General features: G+C 52.9%; 1 protein-coding gene across 2 annotated transcripts in view; it reads left to right on the top strand.

The window, feature by feature from the left end:
• The window catches only part of CAMK2A (calcium/calmodulin dependent protein kinase II alpha), a 60,557-nt gene extending 44,312 nt beyond the window's left edge, over positions 1-16,245 (top strand). For both annotated transcript variants that reach the window (XM_047730020.1, XM_047730019.1), the window contains 4 exons: positions 6,210-6,285; positions 8,869-8,963; positions 12,524-12,752; positions 13,033-16,245. In XM_047730020.1, coding sequence (XP_047585976.1) covers positions 6,210-6,285; positions 8,869-8,963; positions 12,524-12,752; positions 13,033-13,036 — 404 coding nt within the window. In that variant the 3' untranslated portion in view covers positions 13,037-16,245. The remainder of the gene's footprint in view (positions 1-6,209; positions 6,286-8,868; positions 8,964-12,523; positions 12,753-13,032) is intronic.
• Positions 16,246-16,462: the final 217 nt, after the last annotated feature.

The raw sequence follows: 16,462 nt of genomic DNA, 5'->3' as shown, positions 1-16,462 counted from the left end.
CCTTCAACGTCTGGGCCCCCCGGGCCTCCTGGCAGGCCCCCTTCCCTGACAGCCCCAGCTTCCAAGGGCCCCAGGGCCGAGCTTGTGTCCTGCTCCTCCACAGAGACCCTGGCTGTCGCCCCCTGCGGACTGGGCAGTGCCACCGCAGGACACTGCTTCCCCCGTGAGGTACTCGGGCTAAGGGCGGCGCACAGGCGGACTTTGCTTACTGCAGGGGTGGTGTGCTTAATTTTAGGATGTTTTAGGGGGCAGAACATTAACCTATTCAGGTCACAAACGTATCACGGTGGCAGACATTTTCTTTTTGAATTTTTTAAAAAATGAGTTGATTTTAGGGGGCACCTGACTGGCTCCACTGGTGGAGCGTGCAACTCTTGATCTTGGGGTCATGAGTTCAAGCCCCACGTTGGGTGTAGAGCTTACTTTAAAAATAAATAAACAAACAAATAAATAATAAACATGAGTTGATTCTAAGAACGTAAAGTGAAAAGAGGAAGGGAAGGGAAAGCAAAAATTCCGAAAATTCAGTTGAACTGGAGTGTTGCCTAAGACCAACCCCTAGTGGTTGACAGTCCCCACAAGCCTTCAGATGGAGGAGGGAGCAAAACCCTGAAGTACTGTGACCGGCTGAGGGGAGCTAATAAGGATGATAAGAGGAATCATGGACACCCTTTTCAGGGCACTTGCTATGGGCTAGACCGGGTCCAAGTGCTTTATATCTACCTGAGCTGTGAGGTAGGTACTGTGATCGAGCCCATTCTATAGCCTGGGAAACAGAGGTTGAGTAAATTGGCCCAGGGTCCCCTAAGCTCCTAAGCTGGAATTAGGATTTGAACCCAGGCAGCGTGGCTCCAGGACTCCACGCCTGGTACCCGTGGTTCACAGGTTGGGTGTGTGGAAATCATGCTTGGAATTGGAGGAGGAAGGCTGAGGGTCGCCTTCTGCTCAGGGGACCCCAAATCGTTGGACGAGTTAGCGATGTCCTGCTGTCCTGTCCACACCAGCCATCCTCGTCCCATGGGACAGGGAGACTAGCCGGGGTGGGGGTTCTCACACTCAGCACATGTTGGAGACCCCTGGGGAGTCTTTGCAACTTAGAAGAACATCACTGACCCGGAGAGATTGCAGCCGTACCAGTGTAGACATTTTTCCATTTGGATATCGACCCCTAGAAGAGCACAATGAAGGGGCATTTTGTTACGTAACAAATATTTCTGCACAATTGCACAGTCCACCTCTTAAGACAGTTTGGCACGCTGAACACCATGACTCCCTCCACACACTGCCCAGGGGCCGCAGAAGGTCGGCTCCACACCGTGTGTGTCCCTGTGCAGTCATTCCCTGCCGGGCCTTGGGGCCAGTCACTCCATCACCACAGCCCAGCACTAGAACACATCAGTCTTCCACGACGGAAGTAGGGATGACCTTTTAAAAACCGACAATCTTATAGAAAAACTCCCCACTGGGGTCAGGTGTGCATTCTAAGTCCCTCAGGTGTGGTTTTCCAAGCACATCCCTGGCCCTGCCCCTGTGGACCCTGTGGTGAGCCAAGACATGGCATATCCAAGACTGTCCCCACATTTAAGGCTCACCGTTCTAATGATAAAAGGCACTGGGATTTTGAGAAGACCTGTTAAGGCCTTGTGATGCTGGTCTCAGAGCAGACAGGGGTTGTAGAGGTGAACTGGCTCTATGCTTCTTCATGGCAGTCCATTTGCTGGGTGACTTTGGACAACTTACTCAACCTCTCTGAGCCTCAGTTTTCCTTCAGTAAAGAGGGGATGATAATGGTAACAATCTCAGAGGACTGCTGTGCGGATGAGATGAGAGGCTGCATATACAGTGGTTTCACAGTGTTTGGCACTAGTCATAGTTTAATAAATTTCAATTTCTTTTTTTTCAAACCGGAACTTATGGCTGAATGACAGGAAGCCACATGGAATTTTCTTGGAGCCTCAGTTTTACTCAAAGATTATTTTAAGACAGATATTTATATGTTAGAAATATTTGTAAAGGAATATGAAATTTGTATGTGTTATAAATGTGAACGTGACCCATCAAAGACATTCTCCCCCTGGGGTGATGGCTCTGGGTGGCATCCTGAGGCCTCACACTTGCTGTCATTAGATTCCGCTCTGGAGAGATCAGGATGGGAAAAGTTGTGGAGTCTTAGATTTTAGTACACCTGTACCCCTGTTACAGAGGAGCATCTCAGACCCAGAGAGAAAGGGCAAGTCCAGGTTATCGATGGCAGAACTGGGGCCCTGTTCCCTTCCTCAGTTTCCCCCATGTAAAAGGCCATGTCAGATAGCAGAGACTCTGGCTCAGCCAAGAGCTTCTCCCTGTGTTTGGCAGGAAAGAGGAGCCCCGTGCCTTCCCCAGCTTCTTCAGACCTCAGAGAAAGTTTCAGAAAAAAACGTTTTCTGGTGTTAATTTGTTAAGTCTTCTCCCTAAGTGAGAATAGCAGCTGGTGGGGTAGATTCTGACCTAACATTAAAGTTAATTAGAAATGTCATCCTCCAGGGAACAATTTCCCCTGAGCGAAGAAAGAGACATTAATATTTCAGAGCACCTCAGGCTTAATGCACAGGCCTCTGGCCCTCTGAGTTGTGTGGACGGGGCTCTGCCAGGATTTCTTCCCACTTCCCTAACTCCTACTGGTCAGCACCATGAAAAATTAATTTCTTCCCCAACCCAAAGAGCTGCCTCAGAATCTAGGCAGAGACCTTCTGGGAAATATTGGCCAGGAATGCTGATTCCATTTTAGCCTCAGCATGCTGTGAGACCTTCAGAGAGTGCCTGTATAGGAGCACTCCTAGATTGCATGGGTGAACACCTGGCAGATGAGAAATGCCAGAGGTTGCTGCTGAGAAGCTGCTGAATGAATCTCTCACATAGAAACAGGACTGCTGAGGACAGGGAAGGGAACCAAAACCAGAGTGAATTTCTCCAGCTCTAGGGAGCACCAGACTCCCAGATCTTCTGTCCCACAGATGAAGCTACTAGGGAGATTTCTGCCCACTAGACTTCCACTGTTGTTAAACTTGATGTTCTGAGTGGCTAGAAGCACAGCCAAGTTAGGCATTGTCTGTGGATGCGTTAATAGAGATATAGTGTCCAGATTTGAGGAGCGGATAGAGAGTGCTACCCCAGACCTGATATTCTGCAATATTCAAGCCACATTGAGGATTGTGTGCTGACACTCAGAGAGGCATTTAAACAGCTCAAGGACCCTCAAAGAGTGGATGGCCAGCTTAAATCAAATCCTGCAAACCCTATCCTGGAGGCTTTCAGCCTTAGAAAGAGAAGACTAGTAGAGGGGAGAGGGCATAGGGTCTGAGGAAGTGGTGCATACTCTGGGGCCCCAGGAGGCAGAAAGGGGAAGAGAACCATAACAAGGGGCTTTCAGAGGGGAGAGTCTGACTTAAAAGAAGAAAAAGGTGGGTGCAGAGGGAGAGAAGCCCAATAGTGTGTGTCAGGCTCCCTGGCAGGCTACAACCCCCAAAGTTCCAACCAAAAACGGAACCATCATGTCTCAGGCTGCTGGGAAGCATCCTGGCCCTGGTTAGAGACCAGATGCTGTCCTCAGGGAGAACTTCCAATTCGGAGATTTCCAGATGATAATAATCATCGCTCTTATTCACGGACTGCCAGGCACGGCTCTAAATGCTTTATATTGTGCACCATTATTGACATAAATGAGTTGATAGAAAGGGCTTGGAACAGTAGCTGGTTCTTAATGAGAAGCATACATGTGTTTGTTATTTCTACTGATGCATCCTTGACTCGGTTCTCAGAACCACCTTGTGAGGTAAGTACTATTAGAAGCTCCATTACATATATGGGGAAACTGAGGAACGGGGAAGTATAAGCAGCAGAGTCGGGCTCCAAACCCAGGGAGTCTGGCTCCAGATTCTAGGCCCCTGACTGCTCTCCTAGCGTCTCCAGGATGGCAGTGAGAAGGAGCCCACAGGAGTTAGGGAATATCACGGGCTCATGGGATGTCAAGCTGGAAGGAGTGTTAAAGTCTGTGCAGAGAAAGCCAGGAGGTGGCCCAGGTCCCATGTGTGGACCGCTCTGGATCACCACCCTGCTTCTGCATGGGAGTGGACTGCCGTGTCACCTGGTAGAGATGGGTGTCTTCCTGCCCTCAGTCTCCATGAAGGAAGGCAGAGTTGGGCAGCAGGCCAGGCTTTTGGGCTCCAAGGGACAGAGACCACCTGGCCACTTGGTAGATTCCAGCACACAGGGCAAAGACAGCAGCCCTAGGCCCGGTCAGTCCACTCACTGATTAGCTCACCCCTGCCTCCTCTGCCCCCACCCCAGGCGAGGCCCCCCAGTGTGAGCCGGCAGAGCTCACGGTCCAACACAGGCTCATTCCCAGCCCTGGTAAATCTGAGCAGAGCCAGGAGATCAAGAATTAGCCCCTCACTGTGCTACTGACATTGAAGATGGTGATTGTTACGTCTATGAGACACCCACCATGTGCCAACAGGCATGCTGGGCACAGGGACCCCTGCCTTGAGGAGAGTGTGATGGGTTTTGGATCCGCAGACTCTGGTGGGATCGGTCAGCCCGCTACAGCAGACAGTCACCCTCTCTCACCCGTGCTTTGCTCATCTCTGATGTGGCAGTGATGGCCACATGAAGTCATGCCGTGAGGCTTCCAGATGCTTCAGGCTGAGCACACGGCACAAAGGCTGGTGTGCTTGTTTGTACGGTGGGAAACGCCCGTGGGGCCAGGTCTGTTCCAGGCCCGGGCATCCAGTGCGACAAAGGCAGCCACAGCCTAGCTTCCACGGAGCACGTATCTAAGTTGGGAGATAGACAAGCGTACAGGCCTAACTCATCAGGGAGCATGGGGTGGGGAGCGTAGGGGTCCTGGGGAAAAGGCCCTGGGCTGGGAACCAAGCCCTACACCAAGGTGTTCTGTGTCCTTGGGCAAGTCAACCCCTTCCTGGGCCTCCATTTCCCCCATCATCTGAAAAAAAAAAAAAATGGTCATCCATTTCCATCATCATCTGGAGGCTGAGGCTCTGGTCCCCAAGGTTTCTTTCAGCTCAGATGTTGTAGGATTCTGTGTCCTCTGAGCCCGAGGTGAGCTCCCCGGCATCAGGGCTGGGGTGGCACAGGCGGTGATGAGGAAAGGGGCAGGGACAGGGCCTCAGCCAGGCGTGTTTCCCCTCCTTCCGTCCCAGACTGAGACATGGCCACGTGTCTCACCAGAGGCTGCTCTGTAGGCCAGCCAGCTGACTGGGTTGGAAGTGAAGCATGGGCCCGTGTGAGGAGAGCCTGGCCCAGGGAACCATGCCAGGCTTCTGGTGGGACAGTCCTGCTGGGAACCAGGACACTGGGCTCCAAATTCCTCCGTCAGTGAGGCTCAGTCTCCGCATGTGTCATATCGGGGGCGCTGGCCTTGCTGACCTCCTGGGGTGTCTGGGAGAAGTGGGTGAAGTCTGTCTGGTACGCCAGTCTGGGTTCGGCACTGAAGGGATGAGAGGTGGTGCTGTTTCCATTTCACAGCTGGGAAAACTGGGGCTCAGAACAGAGCCCTTGTCATGAGAAAGCTGATGGCCTAAGCCTCTACCAGAAAGAGCCATTCGTCATGTTCTGGGGGTGGACAGCGGAGGCCGGGTCTCAGCAACTGGGATTCATGATGCCTAGAAAGTTCTGAATCCTTCAGTGCCTGATTCCTACAGGCCCCACATGGAGCAAAAAGCTCACCCAGACCTAAGGGAGCAGGAAGCCCTAAGACCTTTAAGGCCCCCAGTTTGGGCCCAGGGGGAGCCCTGGTTCGTGGCTGCTAGCGACAACCACCACTGTTGACCCGGTTTTGATTCAGGTGGCAAAGCAAGGGGACAGAGTAGTGTATTTTGGAGTCAGCCTGGTTTCCCATGAGGCCTAACGTCAGAATGTCCGCCATGCATGATTCACTGAAGCCCAGGCTGCCAGCCGGGACGCTGACTCTGCCCTTTGCAGCTGAGGGAAATTTCCCACTCTTCTCCACCTTTCTGGGCCTCAGTTTCTGCTTCTGTGAAATGGAAGTAATGGTACCTGTTTCCCAGGGATAATGTGAGGCTAACCGAGACCGTCTGTACAAGGCCCTCAGGTCCCCACACAGGGTCTGGCACATGACAGGGACTCAGAAAATGGTAGCTGGTGCTTCGTTATATTACTATCATTTCTCTGTGTCTCCTCCTGCCTTGCAGTGCGGAAACAGGAGATTATTAAAGTGACAGAGCAGCTGATTGAAGCCATAAGCAATGGAGATTTTGAGTCCTACACGTGAGTCGGCTGGGTCCACTCTGCATGTCCTGCCTGGATTGTGGCTCAGGGGGCGCTGATGGCTAACTTTGGGGGTTCTTGTCTCCAGTCCTCATTCACTCCTTCTGCATGTGCCATGAACCAGACTGAACTCGTATGTCTGTTTTGCATTTAGACTTTCTGCTTTAATGAAGCTTTCTGTTCACAATATTCTGTATCTCGATCCTCCCTCTTCTCCTCCTCCTCATATCCTCCTCCTCATCTCTTGTTCCCCAGAAGGAACTCCAACAAAACTCCTTTGCTTCCCCCACCACAGCATGGGCCTCCTCAGGAGATGAGCGGGGAAGGAGGGGAGGGAGGCGGGCCTCTCCTCAGACCTGCTGCATGGGCCTGTTCCTCAGCCTGGACCTCCTCAGGCCTCTGACCTCAGGTGGGCAGAAGCAGGCAGGAATCCACAGGGTGCGTCCTCCAGTGAGCAGGGGTGAGGAAACGAACCTCGAAACAGAACCTTAAATCCTCTGGGGAATAAGGCCAAGTGCCCAAAAATAACATAACATGAAACAGATGGTATGAGATGTCCCCTACCCATCTGGACCAGCCTTTCAAGGGGCGGCTGTGTGCGAAGGCTGGGCTGGAGCGCCCCCTAGTGTCCACCCAGAGCCTGCATGGTCTGGCCCAGAAGCGGGCCCCACCGCAGGGAGAGGGAGGATTCTGGGCTTAGCCCTCAACCTTTCAGCTAGGACTGACAAGACCCCACATATGATTTTTGGTGGATAAAAGCTGCCATCTAAGGTAGAATGACCCTGCCTTGGGCTCGGGTGAGGTGGGAATAATTTAACTGGGATCTGGGTCTTGGGCAGCTGGTTCCTGGTTTCCTCGGTGCCCAGGACCTTAAGTTTGTCTCCCAAAGGCTTGGCAGGCCAGGTGCATTTTAATTGTGGGAAGGTTTCAGCAGCAGCAGGTGGCAAAGCCCCAGCAACCCACTGCTTCTGTTGGAGGAACAAGGACTCTGGAAGGTACAGGTGTGGGATGGAAGCTGCATGGATGCGTGTGTGCACGCACCTGTCCACATGTGCACGTTTGTGACTGTGTGCATAAGGGGTGTGGCTAGGCATGTGTGCACACGTGCACCCAGGTAAAGCCTAAAAGCACAGAAACACAGCACTAAACGGGTCTTGCCGGCAGCCCTCCTCAAGAGAGCTAAATCAGACCCAGGAAGAGCCCAAGACTATCTCTGGAAGGATACAGCCAGGGAGGGAGAGAAAGAGAGGTGGTTTCTATGGACCCCAAGCCCCTCCCTGCAGTGCCATTTCTGGGGACCCCCCCACCTCTGTGATGTCATTCTCCTGGCATGTGCAGCCTACCCTAGGTTCTGACCCCGTGCCATCACCTCTGGAGCCTCTGGTGTCCTGAGTCTGGCCCTGAGTAACCCACGCTCACTGAGCCTCAGAGTCCCTAGATGTGTAATGGAGTTGGAACAGGTGGTCTCTGAGTCACTTCAGAGTCAGGGACCCCAGAGACTTCCTGGAGAGGGGCTTCTCCAGTGAGGGGCTCAGTCTCCCCAACACTTGGGGCTCAGAACCCCAGACTTGAAGACTTCTGGAACTGAAGGGTCCTGAGTATCTCATATGGTCTGAGCTGGATCCCCAGCCCCCCACTGAAGAATTTGGGCTGCTGAGCCGAGAAGCGAGTTGTTTGGGGTCACACGGAGAGGGACAGTCAGGGAAGAGCAGGGATAGAGTGGCCTACACTCCCCACAGTGCCCAGATCAGACAATGCCGGACCCCATACCTGTCCTCCCGCTGTCTCCTGTTCCTCCCCGGCTTGGGATCTTTGCTTGTCCGGAGGTACTTCCTGTCCCCGGCTGCAATGCCACTGTAACGGGGGTCTGTGTTGTGCCACAGGTCCCAGAGGCCTGGAGGTGGGGGAGACAGTTTTTCCTTCCTCAACCTGACTGTCAGGGTTCCCCCAGAAGGCTGAGACCTGGAAGGGAGCTCTGAACTGAAAATACATGCCTTCCTCCCAGGCATGACTTCATGGAGGGCTACTTTCCTCACATTACAGAAGAGGAAACTGAGGCTCATGCTGAGGGCAAAAGGGGCACCTTTAAAGAAGCAAAACACACTCCCTCCAGGGACATAACCTGCTCTGCGAGCAGAGGTCACTTTCACGTGAAGGAAAAAGTACTCCCCTGCCCCCCCCAGGAAGGCAGATTGGCCTGGCTGCCCTGGGCAGGGAGATGTGATGTAGAGACAAGCCTGCAGGCCGAGTGACCCGCAGCCGGTGCCCGAGGGCTGCCCACAACGCTTCACGGCCCCTCGCAGCGCTCTCGCTTGGTGCTGGGGGGTCTTATAACCAGTGAGTGGCAGGAGCTGGACCTGCACCCAGGCTTCCCAGTTCTATGTGGCACCCCTAGTGGGCGGTGGGTGCCTCACGGTGCAGTTGGCAAGCCTGTTCCCCCCCCCACTGACCGCACCGATCCTGGGAGTCCGGCGTGATCACTTCAATGTCACAGCACCCCCCCTCCAGCCCAGGCCCCTGGAATGAGAAGGTGGTCCCAGGAGGCCAACCCAAGCCCTCTTTTCTCTGACTTCCTCCCCCTAGGAAGATGTGTGACCCTGGGATGACGGCCTTCGAACCCGAGGCCCTGGGGAACCTGGTCGAGGGCCTGGACTTCCATCGATTCTATTTTGAAAACCGTGAGCAATCCCTTCTCTCTGGGGTGCCTGTTGTCTGCTCTCGTTCCATGTCCTGCCGGATGGCACAGCAGGGTGACGGGCAGGGCCCCCGGGGCAGCTCAGGAGCCCGCGAAGAGGAAGATCCCGTGTGGACAGGGGTTGGTACCATCTTGGTTCCCTCTCATAACCTGGGCCCGTCCAACCACCAGTTGTCCCTCCTGTGGCTGAGGATGGGGACCTGGGACAAGGGTGACAAGTCCTCCCAGCCCTCTCCTGCCCCTGCCCCTGCCCCTGGGAGGGTGTGGGGATGGCCTTTATTCTCAGTTTCCAGATGAGAGAGCTTTCCTGCCTGGGCATATACCCATGTCACAGCCATCTAGATGTCTGGGGCCACCCCAGCTCTCCCAACTGGTCACAAGCTGGCTGGTGAGCTGTTATGCCTGTGGGTGGGCAGTCTGGGGAAGAGGAGGGGACCCGAGCTCACACTGCTGTGCCCCTGCCTGTGTGTCTAGGTCTCTGTCCGCATGTCTGTCCTTCCTGGGCCTCTCCTCTGCAGGAGAGACCCTGGCAGCTTTGCAACTAGGGGCTGTCAGGGGGCTGAGGCTGGGCCTGACCTAGGGCGCTTTCTGCCTGTGTCCATGTCTCTCCTTGGCCAGGGGTCAGACAGGGACAAACCAAAGCACGTGCAGGGTAGACTCCTCTAGCTCAGGACCTACAGGAAGGCCCTGAGTGGCATATCAAGGTACCCCAAGGGGAAGGCATATACCCCTGAGGCTATGCAAGATGGTTTCTGGAGCACGTGGGCACCGCTTGAAACAGCACTGGTTCGCACAGTGAGAAAGCTGGTACCTTGCTCAATTCTCTTTCAATACGTGCAGCTTCATCAGGGGGGCAAGGCTCAGCTGGGCGCTAAATCAGACTGTACCTTACAGACCAGAGGGGCCAAGAGCCCCTCAACAAGCTGAGAAGGAAGTTACCTTTTCTCTTGATTCATCAAACTCTGATGCTCCAAGGATAGCAGGGGAGGTTAAATTTTCATGTGAAGACGGGTGGCTGGACCCTAAGTTTTCTCCATCACCCTGGAGTTCCCTGGCTCCTCTCTATATGGGTCTGTCTTCTGGAGGTGCTGGTTTCCCAGTGTCAACTCCCCAATCCCCACTGAGCAGAGCAGAAACCAGGCTGAGCTGTCTCTAGAGGCTCTGAGATGAGGAACACAAAGAGAATGCTGAACTAGCTCTTGGCCTGGGTCCACACCGAGGGCCTCATCACAACACTGGCCCCCTGGACTCTAGGTTTGAACGCCAGCCGGCCCATGAGTGCAAGACCCAGAGTGACTTCTTGGCTCAGGCCAAGTCCCAGCATCCTGCCTCTTTTTCCCTGCTAGAGGACCTGGCCCTTTCTCCCGTGCTGCCTATAAGGGTTGGCGTTAGAAGGTCACGGTCTCTTCAGAGATACCACATTAGGATGATCCTTTTTTACAAATGTCCCCCAGAACTCCAGCCCCTGCCAACAACAGCGAGGCACCCTCAACAATGCTGAGCTCGTTCATCTCTTCTGAGATTGTTCTAGATTGTTCTAATTCAGTCCCATCTGGAGACTGACTTCTTTTAGGTTCTATTGCATTTCATTAGGGAAGTGACCCAGCTTGGGACAAGTCAGATTGCTTTTCTGGACCTCAGTTTCCAGATGTGTTTAATGGAGGCATTGACCTAGATGGTCTTGGGTGCCTCCAGCCCTGGTTGTTGTCAAGGATGCTTATGGAGGCCTCATTGCATTTTGTAGGAGGGCCACTGAGGGACCTCTGATTTCTGAGGTTACTCCCAAGCCTATAATGCAAAAGCTCTACCTTCACTGAGAGCCCAAAATGGTCACAGTCTGTTAGTCTACATATGTAAGTTTCAGTGATTTGGTGTTCTGCAGACAAAGCCTGGGTATAGTGTGATTATAATATTAGGGATGCTTTTGGTAGTTCAGGAAAAAAAAAAAAGACATTTTACATTTCCCAGGAAACCCATGGCTCACAAACCTGGCTGGGCATCAGAATCTGAGGGTGTGGAAGGGGAAGGAGGCTTTCAAATAATATAGATTTTTGAATTGTCATCTTCAAGAGAGGAGATAGGCAGTGTATTTTTTAAACTGGTCCTCTGTGGGATTTGAACCTGCCTTTGGGCTACACAAAGAGAAGGAATGAGGGTTCCTCTGAAGCCCGGGACCCTCATGACCCCAGTCCAGCCCTTCCCTGGGTCGTCTTTCTGTGCTTTTGTTTTCTATCTTGCTGAAAACATGGAGAGTTCCTAGAACTAAAATAATTAATAATAATAATGAATAATTGTAATAATAATAGTGGCTCACATGCGTCATAGAGAAAGCTGGCTTCAGGTACCTTTCTCAGTTCTGTCATGATTACAAGAGTTATGCCTTTCTGCTTGACTCTGGAAATCTCCATGACCTCACCCCATGACCACCAATTCTATCCTCATGATTCCAAGATCCCAGGATTCCTCAATTTTAATATGAATCAGGTTTCCATAATTCCATATGTCAGGAGTAGGGATTGCAGATCAGTGGTCCATAGGCCATATCTAAATGACATATATGCTTCGCGTGGCCTGCATGAGGTTTTAAATTTGAATTAGTGGCCAATAATAAAAATGAGGCATTTTCACATAAAAATTCAGATTTCTAGATTCTCCTCAAAAATCAGGTGTGGCAATGTGGGTTCCATTAAAGCTGACACTTGAATAACACGGGTTGGACCTGTGTGGGTCCACTTCTACACACATCTTCCCCAATAAGTACAGACCGGCCCTGTAAATGCATTTCCTTTTCCTTGTGATTTTCTTGATAACAGTTTCTTTCCTCTAGCTTACTGTATTGTAAGAACATAGCCCATAATACAAATAACATACAAAATGTGGGTTAATCGACAGTTGATGTTATCGGTAAGACTTCCAGTCAACAGAAGGTTGTTAGCAGTTAAGTTTTGGGGAAGTCAAAAGTTATATATGGATTTTCAAGTGTGCAGGGGGGTGGGGTGGGGTGCGTCTAACTTCCCTCCCCCTCATTGTTCAAGGGTCAGGTTCTCACAGAGGGCCCCCAGGGAAGCTGTGGACAGGGCGCCCTCTGCAGGTGTGACAAGGTGTGCTATTCACCACAGTCTCCACCTCTGACCCAGAGGCAAAGGGTCTGTTGCTATTTAGCATCTTATACCCTGCTCGCCCCCCTCGTTTATGTACTTGTCTGGCCTCTGTAGGGAACCTGGTTTTGAGACTCTGGTCTAAGTTCATCTGAGTCCACAGTCATAGCCGTATACTTCCATGCGTCTGAGATCCCGTGATTCTAAAATCCCATTCCCCTGTGTTTAAAGAATTGGCATGTCTGAAGTTCATTGTCTCTAAGCTGGGATCTGCTCTAGCCATCTGGAAGTTCTGCCTGGACTCCTAGCTGAACCCCTCCTGTGGAAATGAGGCAGGCGGGGGGTGCCTCTGCTGAGAGGGTCGCTGGGAGATGGGGAAGTGAAGGAAGGGATGCAGGAGGCCCTCCGTTGCATCTCCTCTGCCCCCTCCCATCCCCACCTCCAGTGTGGTCTCGGAACAGCAAGCCCGTGCACACCACCATCCTGAACCCCCATATCCATCTGATGGGTGACGAGTCGGCCTGCATTGCCTACATCCGCATCACGCAGTACCTGGATGCAGGCGGCATCCCCCGCACGGCCCAGTCCGAGGAGACCCGCGTCTGGCACCGCCGGGACGGCAAATGGCAGATCGTCCACTTCCACAGATCTGGGGCGCCCTCCGTCCTGCCCCAGTAAGATCTCCTCCTTCCTGCCATCTGTCGTCTGGGACAGTCTAAAAGAATGGGGGGACGGTGTCAGTCTGGAGGGGGCCATGTTGGGGAACTTGGGTGCTGGAAGGCCATGGGGTGGGGGCTGGAGACCACAGGGAGGAGAACAGACCTGCAGGTTCCTGGGGTGGGGTGGGGGGCTGAGCGGGACCCACCAGAAGCAGCTTCAACCCCATCTAAGGATGGGGAGGGGGCTGCCCTCAGAAACACTTGCATTACTCCCAACACATACAATTTCTTACAGCTGAAGGACCAGGCCGGGGGCCCTGGACCGCAGAGATTTACTCTTCGTTCATGGAATGTGGCTGCTGGTTCTCCCACTTGGATTTTGCTGGAATTCCCCCAATCACGTCACCTCACTACCACCATCATCACCATCACCGTCAGAGCTACGTCAAAAAATCCTGCCTGCTCACAAAAGCTATCACGACTTCCGAGCAAATGGCACATCTCCCTGCCACCCCCTGTCCCTTTTGCTCTGTGTCACCTGCCAGGGCGGGGCCTCCTCAGGACTGGGTGCCCAGGGAGGTGGGGGGGCTCCCCTCTGGGTGCTGGCTCCGAGGGCTCCCCCTCCTGGCTGTTGTCGGCCTGGTCTTGCCTTGGCTGTAGGCCAGAATGCCCAGCTGTGTGTCCCCCCCAGCCGCTGAGGAGAAGGAGGGGCGGAATCAGGAGGAATGTGGCATCCGCCCCCATCTCCCTGTCTCTCCCTTCCAGGGTCCCCCAGCCCCGTGAGCCAGCCTCCCCTGTGGGAGAGGGTGAGAGAGGAGCAGACGCCAGGAGCCCCCACCTCACACTGCCTCCCTAGCTCCTCCTTCTCCAGTCCTGCTCGTCCTCCTGTCCATGCGGACCCTTCTCCCTCCGTGTGTGGAGTGCGATCCTCTCAGGGTGCCCCCACTCTTTCCTTCTGCCTTCGGCTGATGTTTACGTCCAACAGTAACGCCCATTCCACCTTTCCATCAGTCCCGGAGAATTCCAGCTTCGTCCCATCAGAGGGAGAGAATCTGATTGCTTTTTGGGGGCAAAGAAGGCACGTTTAGGTACCACTCCTACTTGGACCGCATGCCTTTTTATAGCCAAACTCCTTTGTGTTTCGTAAATGGATTTTGCGTTCATGGATATTTATGTAATAACTAAACCTCTCAAATTATTGTGAGGAGGGTTGGGCCTGGTTGGGAAGGGATGTGGGAAGAGGGGTGAGGGGTAGATTTTTTTCTGTTCTAGGTCTTTTTTTCTTCTTCTTCTTCTTCTTTGTGTTTTTGTTTTGTTTTGTTTTGTTTTGTTTTTTTGTTTTGTTTTGTTTTTGTTTTCATGTCATCTCTGAGATTCGCTTTGTCACCTGTGGTTATCTGGGTCCGAGGTGGACTCAGCCCTGGGTGGGGCGGAGGGCCTCGCTGACATTTTGGTCCCAAGGTTCCTTTCAGGACTCTAGAAACACCAGATGTTAGTGCTAAGAAACAGCAAATCAGGGCAGAGAGAGTGGGGGAGGTTGTCAGGACAGAAATATCTTTTTTTTTTTTTTTTTTTGCTTGCCTCCCAAACTGAAGTTCCTACTAGGACGCTTCCCAGCTTCCCAGGATTTCATCCCACCACATCCGTGTGTGCCCCCCCCCCCAGCATTCCCCAGTCTTTGGGGGTTCACGAGCATGTGTCTTCATTGCCTCTCCCCTCCTCATCTGCTGGTTCAAGCAGAGCACTGGAATTTCTCCTCTTCACGCCTCGTCCTGCAGCCGTGGGTTCGAATTTCTTTTCTTTTCTCTTTCCCTCTTCCCCGGGATTGACTCTGATGTGGAATGCCTTGGCACGTCCACTAGGATCTACTGTCTGCACTGTTTTCTTTGCATGACTTTATATGCAGTAAGTATGTTCAAAAAAAAAAAAAAAGAAGAAAAACATTCAGCAAAACCAATCTACATGTTTTGGACAAAAAAAAAAAAAGAGGTTGTATTCTCAGTGTCCGACTCGGAATTATGTTGCCGCCTCTCTGTGCTTTTTGGCCTCTGTGTGGCCGTGTTCTGCCAGCATGAGATACTGTCCCCTCTGGAGGATTTTAGGGGAGGAAGAGCCACATCCCTGGGGATCTGGAGGAGGCTCTGGTTCCCCTGAACCTCTGGGGAGTCCTGGGTGTTGGCTGGAGGACTGATGGGGATGTTTGATCTGGGACTTTTTGAGTCCTCCCTGATCATGAGATGTCTGCTGGGCCCTTTTCTCCATAGCTGCTGCCCTGGGGACAGGTGAGGCAGGCTGGACTGGGGCCGCAGGCCAGGAAAGAGGCTGCCTGGGCTTCCTGCTCTCCACATTGGTTGATCACTGGCCTCTATCCTTGGCAGACACCCTGCTGCTGAGGCCCAGGGCGTAGGAACTTGGCCTGCCCCGGGTCCAGAGGGCTTCCCACTAAGGCCCAGTGATCCCAGCGTCCCAGCAGTAAAACCACCTGCCTCCCTTGTGAGCTGCCAGCTCCCACAGCAAGCCCCAAGCCCAACGTGAAGGTGTGGCCTTCACAGGGGATGCTGCAATTACCAAGACCAAGTCTGGTCCCCTTCTCAGCCTCAGTTTCCCCATCAGTTAAAGGGTTAAATATTCCTGCCCAGCCTATGCTGCAGGGCTAATGGGGGAATCCAACGGGACAGTGAAGTGAAACCCAATGTACCTGTGAGAACTGACAGTGTTAGTCACTGGCTAGACTCCTGCTTCGTTTGGAGCCTGGCCAGCCCACCACTCCCGCACCTGCCCCTCATTCCCCTCTTTGGTGCCTGTCAACTGCTCATTAGCAGTGGACTGCGGGCAAAGAGCCATGCTTTGGGGGTTACTAGGATTAGGATTCCATTCCCAGGTCTTACCAGACTTGCTGTGTGACCTTGGGCAAGTCCTTTTCCTGCTCTGGCCCTGGGTTTTTCCACCAGGGGCAACTGAGCTGGAGGACCCCAGTGTCCTGATTCTCATTTGCTGGCACGCCTCATGCCTCCTATCCACTGTGTCCCATTCCAAGTGCCAGAGAAATGGAGGCAGGTCCCTACCCCAGGAGGAGATGGCTCCCCCGGAGGAAGGCCACTCCGGTTGGTAGGAAGTCAGCCAGCGTGGACCACAGGGCATTGGTGCCATCCTGAGGCCCAGGCAGGGGAGGCTGGCAGACACAGCAGCCCAGAGCCCAACCCCAGCAGACAGTGAAACTCTGCTCCTCTAAAACATCCTGTAGATGCAAAAAAAAAATCCAGACCTAAGACTAGACCTAGGCTCCAGCATGCCAACACCTCTATAGGAAAGTATTCTCCCAGGACTGTGCGCCCCGGGGCGCTAATCCTGGCCTCCTGTCTCCCAAGGGGAGACCCTTTGGGGGATGTGTTTGCCAGACTCCCCGTGCTGGTTTCTTTGTTACTATTTGTTTGGGGATTTGTTTCAGTTCTTCCTTTCCTTTCTTTCTTTCTTTCTTCTTCTTCTTCTTTTTTTTTTTTTTCCTTTTTTAAAAATATGTGGCTGTGAACTTGAATGACCACTGCTCAAAACTTCTGCTATTGGGTGGGAGGGGGGAAGAAGGGGTGTCTGTTTTACTGGTGTTTTCAGTGCAATAAATAGCTGCCAACTTCTGCGCACCTGCTTTCTCCCAGTCTCTGCTGAGCAACCACACTGGGTTGGGTTGGGGGGGTGTTTGTTTCCTGTTCCAGATCTCGCTATTTGCA

The sequence above is a fragment of the Lutra lutra genome, chromosome 5 (assembly GCF_902655055.1).
Source record: "Lutra lutra chromosome 5, mLutLut1.2, whole genome shotgun sequence".
Taxonomy (NCBI): domain Eukaryota; kingdom Metazoa; phylum Chordata; class Mammalia; order Carnivora; family Mustelidae; genus Lutra; species Lutra lutra.
Note: the sequence above shows the minus strand (reverse complement) of the source record. Positions and strands in the feature narration are given on the sequence as shown.